The sequence below is a fragment of the Myotis myotis genome, unplaced genomic scaffold, assembly GCF_014108235.1.
Source record: "Myotis myotis isolate mMyoMyo1 unplaced genomic scaffold, mMyoMyo1.p scaffold_m19_p_2, whole genome shotgun sequence".
Lineage (NCBI taxonomy): Eukaryota > Metazoa > Chordata > Mammalia > Chiroptera > Vespertilionidae > Myotis > Myotis myotis.
Window position 1 is genome coordinate 98,350,616 of NW_023416324.1, and position 18,755 is coordinate 98,369,370.

An 18,755-nucleotide genomic window follows, 5' to 3' on the forward strand; every position below is an offset into this window, starting at 1 on the left:
TACTCCTCTGCAAGTGGCCCAAAATACTGCTTTGCCCTTGGCTGGGCAGTGATCCTTGTACTCAGTCCAGTGGGATCGACTGGAAACCTGGAGTTATCAGCTCTCCCATGTGGGACAGCACCATTCAGGTTCCTGGGATAGTGGGGCTGATGGCCCCTCCTCCAGTCCAGTCACTGAAGCTCCCCAAAACTGTTCAAACCTGTAGGCTTGGCCTCTGCTTTTATTTCCTCTGAAAACATCAAACTGCAAGGTATGGTAGGCAAGGCTCTTGAGGCTGGGACAGGCTGTATTACCCAAGGTGTGTGTGTGGAGGGGGTCTTTTCCTGCCCTGTGGCTACTGGGAGTGGCTAGCTCCTCTCAGGAAAAGTGTTGGTTTCAGTTTGGGGGTGTGCAACCAAAGGCTGAACTCCTGCCTGAAGCTTTTCCACATCTCCCCACAATGCTTCCCAGCCCAGCTTCTCCTTAGGCACCTCAAGTTCTCACCTCCCTCCCTGCATGGGAGCTTAGGTTGAATAGCTACAAATAAGAACTCCTGTGCTCTGGGTTTAAAAACAACAACAACAACAACAACAACAACAACAAAAACAAAAACAAAAACAAAAACAAAAACAAAAACAAAAACAAAAAAAACTGCGCTTTCTCTCTCACTGGCTCTGATCTACCGTCCAGGCTCCGCAGCGACATGCAGCCCTGCCAACTGGATGTTATGTCGGCCGCTGTTCTCGGCTCTGGTGCTCCGGGTTGTGAAGCCCAGCCTTGGATCCAGGCCTCTGTCTTCTGAGGGAACAGACCCTCCGTAGCCGGCAGCTCCCTCCTCACTCTTGGCCTCCCAGCCTGCCACTGCTGGAAGCTGTGCCAGCTTCTCTCATCACCTCACCCTTCCAGTCTCCCAGTGTTTTGTCCTTCCTTGATATGTCTCCTCCTCAGCTGGACCTCAGTTGGTAATTCCAGGTGTATGTTCCTCACTTTAATTTTATTTCAAATCTGGCCCTGGGAGGAGGTACAAGAAAGATCTGCCTATTCGGCCGCCATTTTTTCCGGATCTAGCAATTACTGTTGAAGGGAAGGTGAGTCTGGAAGAAACTTCTGTTCAGTGCACCATTCTGAGTGTTTCCTAGTGAGAGTGGCCTGGGGATACTTCTGCATGAGTAGTATCCAAAATCTCAGTGCGGTCACAGGGCTGTGCTTTCCCTGGGTTCTGTGCAACCTATGCATTAGCGGTTCTTATGGAGAAGTTTTCTTTGTGCAAGATTCCTGGTAAAATCAAATTTAGGCACAAATATGTCTCAATTACATAAATTCTTGTTTTATCTGCAAATGCAAAAACTGTGTTTCTACTCACAGAGGAAGAACAGCTCGTGTAGGTTTGAGGAACATTCTGACCTCTTCACTGAAACCATTTTACTAGTATTGTTGGAAAAACACTTCAGAAGTGTGCAATTCACTTACTCAGAGAACTTACCAAAGCTTATATGCTTTTTTAATAATGAAACTTAATTGGAGATACATAGGTGAACAATTATAATATTGATGAAATATAAATACATTTTAATATTAAGTAACTTAAACTATACTTTCATTACAAGCCTATTTAAAACATATATTTTTAATTTTTTATTACATTTATTGGGTTGACTTTGGGTAATAGGATCATATAGGTTTCAAGTGTACATTTCTATGATACATGATCTGTATATTTCATTGTGTTTCCACCAGCCAAAGTCCAACCACCTTCTGTCACCATATATTGATCCCTCCCACCGCCCACCACCACCCACCCCTTTCCCTTGGACTATCCCTACACTATCTGTCCACAAGTTTCAGTTTTATATAGCACATATGAGTAAAATCATATGGTTGTGTCTTATGGCTCAGTAGTATTCCATAGTATATATGTACCACATCTTCTTTTCTTCTTTTAATCCTCACCCAAGGATATTTTTCATTGGTTTTTAGAGAAAGAGGAAGAAAGAGGGAAAGACAGAGAGAAACATCAATGTGAGAGTAACATATTGATTGGTTGCCTCCTGCACCAGGGCCCAGGCCAGGGAGGAGCTTGCAACCGAGGTACGTGACCCTGACTGAAATCAAACCCAGGACTCTTTGGTCCGCAGGCCAATGCTCTATCAACTGAGCCGAACTGGCTAGGGCTGTATCACATCTTCTTTATTCAATCCTCCTTAGAAGGACATTTTGGTTGTCTCCACGTCTTGGCCACCATGAATAATGTTGCAATGAACATAGGTTATGCATATATCATTGCAAGTAGATGTTTTTCAGTTTTGGGGGGTAAATACCCAGAAGAGGGATTGTTGGGTCATTTGGTAAGTCTATTCTTAATTTTTTGAGGAACCTCCATACTGTTTTCCACAGTGGCTGTACCAGTCTGCGTTCCCACCAGCAGTGAATGAGCATTGGTTCCCTTTTCTCCACAACCTCTCCGGCACTTGTTATTGCTTGTCTTGTTGATAATAGCCAGTCTGACAGGTGTGACGAGGTATCTCATTGCAGTTTTTCTGATTTTTTATTTGCATTTGCCTAATAGCTAGTAAGTTGGACATCTTTTCAAATACCTGTTGACCATGTGTTTTCTTGGGAGAGGTATCTGTTAAGGTCCTCTGCCCTTTTGTTAATTGGCTTATTTTATTTTATTTTTGGTGTTGAATTGTATGAGTTCTTTATACATTTTGTATATTAATCTCTTGTTGGAGCTGTTGTTTGCAAATATCATCTCCCATTCAGTCAGTGCCTTTTTGTTTTGTTGGTAGTTTCTTTTGCTATGCCAAAGCTTCTTTAGTTTGAGAGTCCCATTTATTTTTTTTATTTTTTTTGCCTTTACTTCCCTTGCCTTTGGGGTCAAATTCATAAAATGCTGTTTACATCAGATCCATAAGTTTAGTAACTATGTTTTCTTCTGTGTAATTATTGTTTCAGATCTTATATCTATGTCTTTGATCCATTTTGAATTAATTTTTGTACATGGGAATAAACTGTAATCTAGTTTCATTCTTTTGATATTTAATATTAATAAGATACTAGTTTTAATATCTATGATTATACTGAAGTTAGTTATCTCAATTTCTAAATGAATATTTTTAAACCATGTTTTCTACCTTTTTAACATCATATTATCACAAACAATTTTACCAAACAAAATATTTTGAAGAATTATTATTAAAGAGATGAATATTTACTGCAATTAAGTAAAAACTGTAACTGATTACTCAATTATTTTCAAAACACTTTAGTATAACTGTGCAAATACATTTTGACTTTTAGTAACAAGGTAATTATGTGGATTTAGTGAAATTTTTACTAACTTTTTAAGAAATCTCATTTATTTAAAGATATACGTCAAAAGAGATTTAGAGATTTATTTCTCCTGACATAGATATTGGTGCAAAGCCTTCAGCAAAACTTAAGGAAGAGAGTGATCCTGTCTTGCTTTATAAGATTTTTGTTTGCAACTTTTTTTTAAGATTCTCCTTTGCAGGGCTTACAAAAAGGGGAGATATACATTATAATTGAATATTTAAACATTCTTTAAAACACCAAATAACCCCCACTCTCAGTATGCCATCCTGATTTTTTTTATTCTATACTCTTCCAAATTTTGACCTCATCTAGATTTTACTTATTCTAAATGCTGTTGTAATAAAAGGGGCTCCTTTGATTCATGGCACCGCACAACAGACACACAATAAATGTCAGCTTAATGAATGCAGGGAGGAACAAAAGAATGGGAAGTGGTACCTTATGTCACCTAATAGACTCTCACCTACAGTTCAACTGGCCTCACATGTAGAAGGATCTCCACCTCCTTCTGTATGGTTGATATCTTGGACTCTACAGAGACCAGAATCAAATCTTGGCTCCAACAGCCAACTAAATATGTGATCTTGAGCAAGTTACTGAATGTATCTAAACCTCAGTTTTTCAACTAGAAAATGAAGATACTAATAGTATGTTTATCTTTGAAGTATCATGTTCCTAGCACAATAGCTAATATTTACTGTTTACTATTATTGTGATGTGCCTCATCTAAAACTTTATGCTGGTTAAGTAAGACTATATTCCCAAATGTATAAAGATCTTTCTTTCATTAAGATAAATCAAGGTAAAAATAGACTTTTGCTTCCTTTGATATTGTAAAGGCCATATCATTACATCAGATAGGTATATCATAATTTATGCCTGCCTTTAGTTGTTGAATAATTTAAAATACTTTTCAAATTATTTGATAGTATCAAACAATCATATTGATGAACCATTATTATATCTATGTACTAATAATATACTATAATTTATTGTATATGTGAATATATAGTTTTTCCCTTTAAACCATTCCCTTAAGATAAGTTCTCAGGAGTATTAGTGCTGAGCAAAGGGTATGACATTATGATACTCGTTGGTAAGTGCTAATATACTTCTTTTTCTTTGAATTTCTGATCAGAGCCCATATTTGTCTTACAGTTCAGAGAAGCAGGCACCCAGTAGATATACATTGGAAATATATTACTTGTACAATCCTTTTCTCTACAGAAGCAATGAAGGGGCCCTTGCACCTCTTGGACTGCACATGTATTTACTAAATTCAAAGGAAGTAACATGGCTCACATTCATTTAGATGATCCATAAAGACTTGTTTCTTCGGAACAACTTTTTCATCTTATTGGGTTTCTAACCACAGCCTATTGGGGAGCTAGTTGTTCGCATATGAGTAGCAGTTCTCTTTCTCATCCCTAGCTAGGTTTTAGAGATTGACCTTGTAACTTAGCACTGTGAAGTCCCTTTGTACTGTAGCCTCACTGAGGATAAATAGCGATTTATTTGGAATCTCACAGCTTCCATTTGGCTCTCATAAAGACATATTTTTATAGAAGGCCGGTGAGCTCACCTGGGGTCACAAAGCATGGCTGGGTTGGTTTGCCACCTACATGAAGCTGGCATCCACCCAGCCTGGCTCAGAGGCTGAGCACCGCCAGGCAGACAGGCTGGTAGCACAGGGCGCACCAGCAGCACAGAGGTGAGCTCACTTAAATCCACAACTGGCATTTTTATTGTAGAAACCACCAACACCGTCCCCTCCCCCACCCTTTTAAAAGGCAGGCACTACTGATTATAAGTAATATTTCTGCAATTCTTCAATGCAAACACTATCATTTCAGGCTACAGTATTTAATGTGCACACAAGCATAATATGCTTAACAGGCCATAACTTCCTTTCTTTTTTCTGTTTTATACTGGTTTGGGGGTTTTGATTTTCCAATATAGCATCCAAACTCATGATTAACACAAAATAATGAAATATTAACACAAAATGATAAGCCACAGAACACCCATATTTATGATTATGTAAAAATGCATTGCAATTATGTTGATTAGAAAAAAATTTGCATTTCCCTGTAAATAATGAATCCCGAATGTGTGTTAGTTACCACCAAATAAATGAGCTAAATAGTGGCCTTCAAGTATTATTCTCACATTACATGATTTTATTTACTACTAGAGGCCCAGTGCAAGAATTCGTGCATGGGTGGGATTCCTTAGGGTAGCCTGTGGGGATCAGGCTGAAACTGGCAGTCCCATGCTGCCTGACACTCCTGCCTGCTGCTCCTGCTTATCCCGGCCCTGCTGCACCTGCCATGTGGTGGCACAAGTCAGTCCCGATCGGGAGAAGCTGGTGCCACCACAGCAGTGCTCACCAGCCATGAGCCCTGCATCTGGAGCCCATCCCGACGGGGTTAGGGGGGGTTGGCTGGGATGCGAATGGCCCTCCGGGTAGGCAGTGGGATGCCCTCTCCGGCCCAGGATCTGAATCCATCCCTCTGACATTCATACCAGTTGTTGGGAGCCATCTGGCGGCGCTTTCATATTGTTTCTTCCTTGCAGAGCGTCTAGGGAGGGAAAGCCGGTCTGTCAGTGCCTAGCTTGTTCTCCAGAGATTGGATCTGCAGGACTACTGAGGGAATGAGTGGCTGCCACTGGGCTGGTGGGCCACCGGGATGGGTCGGGCAGCTGAGTGGCACTCCCACTGTAAGAGCACACTGATCACCAGGGGGCAGCTCCTGCATTGAGCATCTGCCCCCTGGTGGTCAGTGAGCACCATAGTGACCAGTCAACTGGTCGTTCAGTCATTCAGTCGCTTAGACTTTTATATATATACTAGAGGCCCGGTGCACAAAATTTGTGCACTCGACGGGGAGGGGGTGTCCCTCAGCCAGGCCTGTGCCCTCTTGCAGTCTGGGACCCCTCAGGGGACGACCACCTGCTGGCTTAGGCCTGCTCCCTGGGGGATTGGGCCTAAGATGGCAGTCAGACACCCCTCTGGCAGTCCGGCAGCCCTCGGGGGATGTCCACTTGCCAGCGGGGAGCAGGCCTAAACTGCAGTTGGACATCCTTAGCGCTGCTGAGGAGGCAGGAGAGGCTCCCACCACCACCGCTGTACTGGCAGCCATCAACCTGGCTTGTGGCTGAGCAGAGCTTCTCTCATGTGAGAGCACCCTGACCACCAGAGGGCAGCTCCTGCATTGAGCGTCTGCCCCCTGGTGGTCAGTGTGTGTCAGAGTGACCAGTCATTCAAAGTCCTTCTGCTGTTAGGGTCACTTTGCATATTACCCTGTTACTATATAGGATAGAGGCCTGCTGCATGGGTGGGGGCCGGCTGGTTTGCCCTGAGGGGTGTCCCGGATCAGGGTTGGGGTCCCGCTTGGGTGCCTGGTCAGCCTGGATAAGGGGATGATGGCTGTTTGCAGCTAGTCACATCCCCTTCAGGGTGGGGGTCCCCACTGGGGTGCCTGGCCAGTCTGGGTGAGGGGCTGAGGGCTGTTTTCAGGCTGGCGTGTGACTGAAGCTCCCAACCTCTCCTTTTTTCTTTTTTTTTTTTATTCTGGGATTAATTTACCTTCTATAGCTCTTACTGGAGCTGAGAGCTGACTCCAGCTCTGAGGCTGTGGCTGGCTGAAAGCAGGTACCTGGGGTTTGTTTAGTTTCTATAATTGCAACATTGTTGCATCCGGAGCTCAGAGCTGGGCAGCGGCAGGCGGGGAACCTTGGCTTCCTCCATTGCCGGTGCAATCAAGCCTCATGTTCACTTCAGCTGCGTGGCTGCCGGCCACCATCTTGATTGGCAGTTAATTTGCATATCTCACTGATTAGCCAATGGGAAGGGTAGCAAAGTTACAGTTAATTACCATGTTTCTCTATTATTAGATAGGATATAGATAGCAGATGCCTCTTCAATTATTTTTTATTATAAAAAGTTTAAATTTCCAAACCACCTTTTAATTACAAATATTTTCTGGAAATCTAACTCAGCCTTTCACCCTCATCACTCATTGAAAAATATAAGTGCTCTATTGGTCAGTCTCAGAAATTTCTAATTTACCTAACATAAAAATTGCATCCAGTAGTTAATGGAAGTGATATAAACCAGTATTTTTCTTATCACTGCCATTATGTTCTGTTTATACATAGCTTATTTTGCCACATGTTGAAAGAATATGTTCATCAAGGAGAAAAGTATATTATTTTTAATGATGTTGGATGTTATTTTAAATATTGCCAGGTGAAAAGCAAGAAAATTTTAGTGTAATTACAGTCCAGTTAAAGGCTAAACAATTAACTATACTAGACTCTGAAAGCACATCAGATACATCGATATCTGCAGCGTAGAGTTTTAGAGAAGGAGTCTCATTCATTCCGAATTTGTGATAATCAGAGCATGAGTTGAAGTTTGTTTTTTATCCATACTCTGAGCAAATGCTTGTTATGCTGTTATGTAATGTGACATTTTTATTAAGACCAGTGTAAATGCTTTTTAATTGGCTTGATAATTATGTTGCATTATACAATATTTTAAAAATGCAATTTGGCACATGAATGACTTTTGAGTCATAATTGCCTGGAAAAATTACGCTTTTTTTTCTTTAAATGAATCCCTAGTATGGACTCATTTGTAAAATCTGGCCAAAGAAACTTAACATTAATTGAATTATGTTTAATTATTTTAAAAAGCTGGCTGCATGCCCATCTGATTGGCTTGTTAAGACACATGAAAAAGAGTTTTAAATATTAATCTGCCTACCAAAAACTATAGTTCCATATCGAAAGCAGTAAAATTTTGTTAGTGACAAAACAGCTTCTTACTTAGTAATCTATAAATAAAATTATTTAACCTAAAACCTCCTAAAGCGATTATTTTTAAAAATTCTTTACTGAATAGCATAGTATTAGATGATTTGTATTCTTGCTTTTTGGATAATCCTGAACAATCATAAGAGAGGAAATGAAAGAAATAGTAGAAATATTTGTATCATCAGCAGATTTTAATTCCCTGTGTCAATACGGGATGGGGAAATGATTACGAAGTCACATGATACTTTGAATTTATATGTGTATAGTATCTGTGCATAGAAGGCCTGCCTGCTGCTCCATAAAGGCCTTGTACAAGATTGGCATCTGGGGACTTGGATTTGGGGAGGGTTCCCTCTGTCATAACTGGTAAAATAAGAATGGTTCACTCTGTGCAAGCAGTGTGGCTCACCTGCTTTCCTCCTTCGAGTCTGGAGTTTTGGTTTGCGCCAGCTAGAGCCTGCCTATGTGGCTAGCTCCCGGTGTTAACCTTGAGTACTGGTTCTCTAAGAAGCTTTCCTGGTTGGCAACATTTCACATGTGTTGCTGGGATAATGAGTAATCCTGTGTGACCACTCAGACAGTATTCTGGAAGCCTCCCCCGGACCCCCTGGACTTCTCTCCCCCTGTGGCTTTTCCTTTGCTGATTTTGCCTTGTATCCTGGCTTATATAGTCCTCACAGCCAGTCATAAAGCCCAGGCGTTAGGTGGAGATTCCTGACCTGGAATCTTATTGGTGGTAGCTGTCATGTCTGGACAGTGGGGCTCAGCATCGCAGCACCTCAGCAGAGAGGCTGGTGTGGTGCCCAACACTTTCCTCAGCACAATGTTTAAGACACTTTCCTCAAGTCACTCTTAGAGTTTTAGGTTATGGGCTTAGCCCCTATTGTTAATTTAAAGGTTACTTCTTTACTTTAATTTGCTAATTTCTTTTTTCCTTAAATGTTTTCTAAATCATCAATGGTTAGTATTGTGCCCCGTTTAATAAATGTTGAATTTAATTGAAGAGATCTCCCAATAGTACCTGGGCTCTGGTCTTTCTAGTCCTGTCCTAATCCTGCCCTCCTCCCCCACAGAATTTACTCCCCACACCCCCTGTACCCTGATACACATACTCTGAACTTGCCAGAAGAAATGCCATCTTCAGGGTTTTGTGTATTACTAAGTCCTATTAACAACTCTTAAGAACACCACTGTGTAGATTTAGCCACATTTAATAATGATTTTCAATACTTATTATATGCCAAAGTCTGAATCTAAACTCAAATTTACATGTAATAACAGCCTTAATAAATTCAAATGTATTCAAATGCTAAATGAATTGATCAGGAATCCTGAAAAATAATTTAAAATAAAAATATTCTCCACCTTTGGTACCATAAATTTTTTCCATCTTTTACATGTACCCAATGAATATAATGTAATTTTCCTATTGAAGGTGCTGCCATTCTAATTTCACTATCATTGGCTGCCATTTAAACAGCTGATTCTGCTACTACATAAATTTTAGGGTGCATGGCAAAACCTCATAGTCACAGGAAGCCACTCATACATATGGGTACAGCATGACACAGGGAACACTGTTGCTAAGTCTGTGTCAGGTAGGAATTATACAGATGCTTAGCTAAGAAGCCACACGTTCTGAACCTTCATTGATTGCCCTTCAGTTGGGACTGTCATGAACTAATTGGCAAGTTCTGTATTTCTGAAGCCCTAGAAGTTATTTTAAAATGTAAAATATTGCCCTAGTTTGTTTGGATCAGTGGATAGAGCATCGGCCTGCAGACTGAAGGGTCCCAGGTTCGATTCTGGTCAAGGGCACGTGCCCAGGTTGTGAGCTCAATCCCCAGTGTAGGATGTGCAGGAGGCAGCTTATCAATGATTCTCTCTCATCACTGATGTTTCTATCTCTCTCTCCCTCTCCCTTCCACTCTGAGATCAATAAAAAAAATTAAAATAAATAAACAAAAAACATTTATGAAAATGCTAAAATGTACCTATTTACTTATAGTGAAACCATAACATTTTGTCTAGTTTTATGACAAACTCTATCCTATAAAATAAAAGTGTAGTATGCAAATTGTCCCCTCCACTGGGAGTTGTCCGGGAGTTCGACCAGGGGGCCGGGCCAGCCAGGGGAAGGGAGGGAAGCCCCAGCTGGCAGCTAGCAGCCAATAGGGACCCTACCAGTTCACAAATTTTGTGCACTGGGCCTCTAGTATTGTATATTTAGCAAATATGTGATTTGAAATGTAGTTAACTCACAGCAAGATTAAAAATCTTTTCTGAAAAACTTTAAAAAAAAATCAGATTCAAGCACCTAGTAGCCCTTTGAAACCAAGAAAATAGACAGTAAGGATGTATAGGGAACCTACCCCAAGATCTCCTGGGTGTGTCCACTGCCCAGCAGGTAGAATGTCTGGCTACTGTGAGATAGCTTGGGGAATCCCTGACAGCAGATTTTTTCAGAGAATGTATGTCTTAGACCAGCATGGGTGGTGGGCCAGCACTGGACCAAGAATGCTTGTGATTGGTCTACAACCAGATTACTGTGGAAATGGAAAGTATTTAAATATTTTTATAGAAATTTGACACCGAATGTCATCCAAATATGTGTCTCTAATAATTCATTGTTACTGTATTTTACAAAAGTATTGCTCTGTGATAGACTGGGACTTTCTAAATGGGCTTTCACCACAGATAGTTTAGGAATGAATGCTTGTTAAGAATTCCATTTTCTGAACCTCAACATAAGCCATTGGAACCCAAATCTCTGGGAATGGGGACAAGTCCAGGACTCTGCATTTTAACAAGATGTCCAGACCATTCACTTCAGTCTGAAGTGTGAGAACTGCTTTAGGAAGAGGAACAACAAACTGACTGACACTTTAGAACCAGAATTGCAGAGAGCAGCTAGGATATAGATGCTTGCAGTCCCCATGGATGAGTAGCCATTGCCATTGCCGCTCAGAACCGCCTGGGGAACAGGCTCCCTCCAAGCCTCTTCACTGCCACCTGCAGGCAAGTTGTAATACTGCACTCGTGGGCAGTGTGTAGGACTGACCACAGGCCAGAGCCAGGGCGGGGAGAGCAGCCAGTGCGGAGAGGGAAGCCAGTGCAGGGAGGCCATGTCCAAGAACTTGTTCCCTAGCTCTGATTAGGAAATGCCGAAGCTCTTCTCTCTCCACAGACACAGGTCCTGTGCCCTCATTGAGAGAAAGCGTACACATTACAGGGGTTCTTGTTTGTTGCAGGTTGAAAGTAACTGGGAATAAAGGAGAATTTAATTTTCCCTGGGCACATGGCATTCTCATTTGCTGTGTCAGTTCTTTATAGATGATTTTGTGAGGAATAGAAAAATGTTCATAGAGCAGTAAGAGGCAAGACTTCATCGCCTGTGTGGTGTGCGGGCTCAGAAGAGTGCCCACTCCCCTCCACGATTTCAGGAAGAAGAGGCTGTCCTAGCTGTGGTGGGTTCCTCTGGGCCCCACCTGAGTGCCTGTCACTTTCCGCCAGCCCTGGGAAGGGGCCACAGTGGGGCAGCAAGAAGAGAAGGAGGAAACCGCTAGGACTGAGAGGAACTGGGGGTTTTAACCTTGCCCTTGAGAACAACTACTTCATCAAATTTGAAGCAACTCACCTTCTCTTTGTTAGGAATGTGCTTTACTCTCAGCCACAACACAGGACTGTAGCTCTCAGCTCACATCTTCAGAGTCTTCCAAGCAGGTACCGTTGTCCTTCGGCAGTAGCACCCCTTCTTCCATTTCCCTCTCACCCCTTATCTGCAGGCCACCCTTTAGGATCAGGCCTCCCCTCCCTGGGCAAGCTTTCTGCATCTTCTGGGTAAAACCGGGCCCTTCTCACTTCTCTTCTGGTGTCTCTTAGGCAGGACTTTCTCTGGTTGTGGGGATTTTCATGGTGCAAACAGGGCTGATTAATTAGAAATATGGTTATCCTCTGCAAACAAATATGGCCTCTAACTGTGTGACTTTGCTTTTTCCATGGCAGGGATATCTTTGTAATGAAAGGAGTGTGCACATTTTTTTAATGTTTAAAGGGTGTTAACGAGGTGGCTCTAGGAAAAGAAAGCCTGTTGGCCTAGACCACAAACTCTGTTTGCTTAGTGATATTTGGGGTTACAGCTCTCTATTTGAACAGTAAAACAAAGAAATTAAAGCAACTCCTGTACTGACAGTTTCAATGAAAAAAATAATTTTAATATGAATTTTAAGCTCTCTGTTTACAACTCCATTTCTTCTCATTCAAACAGCTATTTTATATTAATTTATAATCAAGCAGTTATTTTATAATCAGTTTTTTGTAACATGTTTCTTTGAAACATAGCAGTTCTATTGCAAATTAGGTGGGACCTGAGGGTAGACTCTGATACCTGATAGTCTGACTTGCGGGATGCAGATCTGTCACTCACTAGATTGTGGTCTCTAAGTTTAGTAACTTTGTGTTTTAATTTCAGTCCCACAGTAATCAACTGAACAACTATATATATGCTAGTATTACATCTTTTTTTTAATCCTCACCCAAGGATATGTATTTTTTAATTTTAGAGAGAGAGGGAGGGAGAGAGAGAGAGGAAAACATTGATGTGAGAGACAAGCATCAATCAGTTGCCTCCATACGTGCCCTGACTGGGAATCGAACTCACAACTTTTTGGTATAGTTGACTCTCTTTTTGGAGAGTCATCCAACGACTTGAGACACTGGCAAGGGCTGCTAGTATAATATCTTTATATATAAGTGATTATATATATTAATGATTTCAAAGAAAAAGGGAGAGGGAGAGAGAGATAGAAACATCAATGATGAGAGAGAATCATTGATCGGTTGCCTCCTACATGCCCCACACTGAGAATCGAGTCCACAACCCGGGCATGTGCCCTGACCAGGAATCAAACTGTGATCTCCTGGTTCATAGGTCAATGTTCAACCACTGAGCCACACAAGCCAGGCTAGTATTATATCTTCATATGCCCCACACCCATGAACCAGTATACCCAATCACTGGAAGCGGGAAGCCTGCAGAGCAATGTTTTTTGGTCACCGTCATTCCCCACCACCCTGCCAACAGGAACTTCCCACATGGAGTTCATCAGGTTCCATTTTCTTTCCACCTTAGGAATCCTCCTCATGATGTCCTTGTGCAGTGAGGTGCACGTGTACGAATACCTCCCGTCCGTCAGGCAGACGGAGCTGTGCCACTACCACGAGCTGTACTACGACGCGGCCTGCACACTCGGGGCCTATCACCCCCTGCTCTACGAGAAGCTACTGGTGCAGCGCCTGAACACTGGCGCCCAAGGGGATCTGCACCGCAAGGGCAAGGTGGTTCTGCCAGGGCTGCGGGCCGTGCACTGCCCCACCCCCAACTCTTGAAAAGGGACTCTGGGGAACCAATGTGCAATAAGTACTACTGTTGTGTTCTAAGTCACAAAAGAATACTTGAACATATATTTTAGGCAACGTAGTCTTGAATCTTTAAACTGCAATTTAGTGAGGGCCTCGAGAATTCTTCTCTTTTTAAGCCCTTGAGTATTTATTGCTGCTTTGAATATAGTAATGGAATTGAAAGGGGAAAAAAGACCAAGAAAGATGCACAAAAAAGAATAGCTGGAAGAAAAGAAAATGTATAACAAAACTGCTAAGCTTTTTCCATGCTGTGGGCACAGCTTGTCAGGGCTGGTGTCAGTGACAGGGCTGACGCCTGCAACACGTCTAACACTAAAAAAAAGGTTTATACCTGGAAGCACGAACATTGAGGCAAGTGTTTGCAGCATCGCGTGTCACTTGTGTGGACATTCATCAGAAAAGATTCTAGAGTTTATGACGAATATCTGACTTGCCATTCAACTGTGTTTATTTAACATCAGGAATCTAGGATTCCTGTGAGGTGCCTGTGTTTCCAAACCATTGCATTCGCCATCTGTGCTTCCCGCGGCCACGAGTGATTTGCTCTGTGTCAAGACACATTTCTGAAACCATAGAGCATCTATGTCAAGCAGGTCAAGAACAGTCCAGCCCAGAGTAGCACACAGAGGAGACATGTAGTTTTCCTCCAGGATTTTCTTATCAACTGGGAGTATCCCCCATATGGAAGGAGCAGTACTGGTGAGTAGCACAGAGTAACGAAGCTGCAGGGTAGCCCTGCATGGGATGTTTCCCGGCCCCAGCACTCTGCCTTGGACCTTTTCACCGCCCAGCCCTCCCCATGGCCTTCCTAGTCATACACAGGACAGTGAGGACACACCTATGGGAGAGGGCGCCTTCTAACCCAGAAGGAGGGGTTTTTGAGCAGTAACCCCCTGCTACTGGGATGCACATCTTTGTCTTTTATGAGGATTTCTTGCAGGTTAGTATTAGCTGTTGGAAACCTGATACTAATTCTTCCTACAGATGGATGGATGGACGTTTAGGAATCCTGTCCTCATTTTCACAGATGTGTTTTATGTCAGCAACATAACAAAGCCATATAGTTAAATAAGGTGGTGTGAAAGTGTGGCTCTTTAGCAACAAGGAAAACATGTATCTGCTTCAGGGAAAAGACGGCTGGAGGGGAAATGGTCACCCAATGCATTGGCTATATTCAGCTTTTGTTTTACTTAATCTAAACTTTGGTCACTCATACATTGAAAAAAAGATTTTGATATGAACATAGTTAAACAGAAACATTTGAAATACTTTAATTAAGCATGGCATTATTTCAATATGCAACCAAAACATATTTCACTGGTCTGTTTGGCACTTCTTTGCAATGACCGCAGTAGTTTAATTAAGTGCATTCCCCCTCGAGAGTGTGTGAATGGCAGGAGGTTTTATGGAAAGTTTTTCTGTTCCAGATTGCTTTTTCCTGAGCCCTCTCAGGACTGCTTTCTTGAGCAAGAGTGGTTTACAGAAACAGATGACTATTTGGCTCATCTCAACAGAAATCCAAATGGATAGCAGACTCCTATAGACATCTTTACTGTAATAGTGAAGTAACTGCAAGTTTAATGTGGCAGTGTCCATGAAAGTCCCTGTGAGAGCTTCGTTTCTGTATCCATGAGAAGGGATGGGTAATTTTGTTCTGCACATTAGCTTATGTCTGAGTAGACCTGATCAAGCGCTTTCTTCCTTATTTCCTGAAAGAGCTCAGTCTTGTCCCATGTCTAGTGGGTCATGGGTTCAGTGATGCTGGATGCTGGTGAGGTAGCGCTGGTGCAGCGAGCAGTCCTCTTACAGTCCTGATCCCAGCCCCCTGGCTCTGCCCTCACATGCAGGGAATGGAGGTTCCCCAGTCGTCCTCATGAGCCCTTACCACATCCCGTCACCAGGACAATCCCTTTGGATGACTGGAGAGGTTGGTTAGAGGAAAATGTATTGGATCAATGTAAATACTCAAGTTCCAAAGCCCCAGAAAACACTTCAAAGATTTTTAAATTGCATTATGTTGTAACGCATATACTTTTAAAAAGTGCTTTCTATCTCACTGAAATGATATGAAAGACTGAAGGATATAGAGAAAGTTTAATTAAAATCTTTGAATTTATTATGGTCTTGACTCTTGGGAATCACGATTTGTTAAACATTCCAAAAATGTGGTACACATATTAATATAGCATGGGCTGGGCATTCTTCAATTTAGAAGTTTAAATTGTTTAGCCTCTCAAAATATTAGGCAGTTGGAGTTAGCATGATGACTGCTTTGAGGATTAGCCAAATGGGTCTTAAGTGCAGTATTTGGCCAGACATTGATTAAGTCCTTACAGGCTACATATGAACTGCAGTAAAGCACACAGGCCTTTTGTGGCATAGTTGATAATAAACGGTGCCCCACTGCATTTTTTTCCAGGTCCTGCCCCTTCTAAACCCTCCATCCTCCTCTGTGAAGGGACGCTGATCAAGTCCCCATAGTGCAACCCGAGGCCACTGGTCCCTTGTTTCACTCTCAGGATGAACAAGGTCACATTGCTATTGATATTTCATGATCTTTTCACTTGATCTTTTTTTGGTTTTGTTGTTGTAATCACAAAAAAACAACTGTTGGCAAAGGATGACAACTCACCTTCATCTAGATTTTCCCTACCTCTTTTCACCAGTCCCTCCAGGTGTGAGGGTAAGGTGTAGCAGGTAGAGCGTTCTGTCTCCATGGAAGGCAGTGCTGGCCCTGTGAGTCTGACCCTCCCCTCAGTCCGTTCAGCGCTGCTTTTCTCAAGAAATAACCCTTTTCGGTGGCAGCACTTCCATCACAGAATTAACCAGGTCCCACTGGGCCACCTTACGTGGGATCAATCTCACATGTGCCATGGGATGTGACAGGAGGATTTTGTATGTAGGTGGGCTCAGCCTCATATGCATCATGGTATGTGATGGGAGAATTTTGGTGTAGGTGGGGTCAGCTTCACACACGTCACGGTATGTGATGTCTGCACAGATGACTGGATTCAGGTCTCCGGAGACACATGGCACAGTGCATGTTTGGGCTGGTGGCCAAAGTCACCTGGCTCATTTCTGCTTAGCTATGGAAAGAAACGGGAGAGGAAGTGGGAGGATTATGGAGAAATACATGACTGAATATATAGGCCAATAGCCTCTGCATATGCTCTACCGCACTATCTGTGTGACTTCTCACATTCTGGTAGTTTAGAGCTCTACCCAGTGGTTGCACAGCTGGTAAAGGCAGCTGCATATAGAAATGAATTGCTTGCATAAAATGTGCCTGAGTTCAAATTTGTTTTTATACTCTGGATATTTCCATTGTGAAAAAATATTCTGCATGTTTTTTGTCACTGGGACTTTACACAATTGGGAAATGAAAGGTATTTCTGTTAATTCAAGGATAAAATGTAAGTGCTGGTTCTTGTTTATTGAATGAGTGAAGCCTTTTAGTAAGAAAAAATAATCCAGCATATTCGTCTACAAGTTTGGGCCAGTGGAATTTAAAGAATTAGTTCTCACTCTTGTTATAAAAGTGTGCATATGAATATAGTTATACAATTGTATATACACATATCTACATACATGGTTGGATTTATATTGTCTTTTTTCATCAAACTTTATCTCTGAAAACTTTGTAATACATTCTATTTTAATTATGAAAACACTAGTTGTTGTTGTTGGTTTTTTATTTTGCTAATCCTCACCCAAGGATATTTTTCCATTGATTTTTTTTTTTTTAAGAGAGTGGAAGGGAGGGGGAAAGACAGAGAGAGAGAAACATCTATGTGAGAGAGACACATCAATTGGTTGCCTTCCACACATGCCCCGACCAGGGCCGGGGATTGAACCTGCAACCAAGGTATTTGCCCTTGACTGGAATCAAACCCTTGACCCTTCAGTTTGTGGGCCAATGCTCTAACCACTGAGCAACGGCTAGGGCACAAACACCAAGTTTTTAAGAGAAGGAAGCAAATGTTATTTGTCCTTCTGTTAAAAAAAATTAGTCTTCCACACACTCATACTTTACACATCCTGGCTACATTAAAAAGTATAGTGGACATATTTAAACATCACTGTGAAGGTAAACCCATGACCTGAAGACAGCCTAATGTCACTCTGAAGTTTGATAAGAAGTTGACAACTCATGGCTTTTACAAGATTCAGGGAAGAAACATTTATTGGTTCTATGGAAAAGAATCTTCTCATTAGTTAGGTTTCAAGCAAATTAACTGTACTGGTAGCATTAAGACGTAACATTTATAATATCACACATTCTGTTTATCCTAGTAAACTTAGGAAACTTTTCTGGTGGAAACCAGTGAACTTTTTTAACAGTGTTGGGACTTTTTTTTGTATGACAATTTTTAAATGAAATGTGTGCTCTTCAAACTAAGGCTTGAGGTTTCCAGGGGTTACATTTTAAAGGTGTTTGTACACATTTTAAGGTTTGGATATTTTCTATTTTGGTTTTGTATATTTTTATGTACACACAATGTACAGACTTTTTCTTGTAAATAAAACATTTTTTCAATTGTCTAAGAATTTCTCTGTTTTCATTTGTAGAAGTTGCACATGCAGATGAGTGAGTGGCAAATAATGAGCCATCCTAGAAAAAAGGCAGGAAGCTGAAATATGATTAGAAGTTGTGGAAGAAGCAACAACATCATGCCTCCAACTATGAGCATCACACTGGGCTTCTTCCAGGGCCTAATAGCGCAGGGGAGCAGTTGCAGCAAAGCCAAGCAGAAAAGACAAGGACAGACTATCATATCCTGATGTTGACTTCACCCAGCATTGTGATTAATTTGTTGCCTTGGGGGACTTTCCCAGTTCCACAGGGCTTTACATCAAAATTTAAATAAGTTATTAGAGGGGAGCCTGTAGGCAGCGAATTCACCTCCATCCACTGCAATGTCAAATTAGCCTTGCTATTTTCATACTTGCCGTGCGAGAGGAAAGTCAGTTAATTAGGATCCTAAAAAGAAATTCCCGGGCATTTGTGCTTTTGGGTTAGAATATGAAGGAATCCTTGAAGGGGAGCATGGGTGTTCGGTGTGAGGACTGATGCGAGCAGCTGGCAATTCAGAGAATCACAGAGGGCTACCCCACCTTCTCATTATCGCCATCTTTCTTTCCCTAGAAGATGACTGCTTACGTTTACATAATTAAAACCCAGGCTTCATTGGGCTGGT

At 41.9% G+C, this 18,755-nt stretch overlaps 1 protein-coding gene across 1 annotated transcript in view; it reads left to right on the plus strand.

Annotated features, from left to right (window-relative positions):
• Window positions 1–17,271, plus strand: part of ST6GAL2 (ST6 beta-galactoside alpha-2,6-sialyltransferase 2) — a 55,990-nt gene extending 38,719 nt beyond the window's left edge. The window contains exon 5 of the mRNA XM_036347142.1: window positions 13,268–17,271. Within this exon, the coding sequence (XP_036203035.1) occupies window positions 13,268–13,524 (257 nt within the window). The 3' untranslated portion in view covers window positions 13,525–17,271. The remainder of the gene's footprint in view (window positions 1–13,267) is intronic.
• Window positions 17,272–18,755: the final 1,484 nt, after the last annotated feature.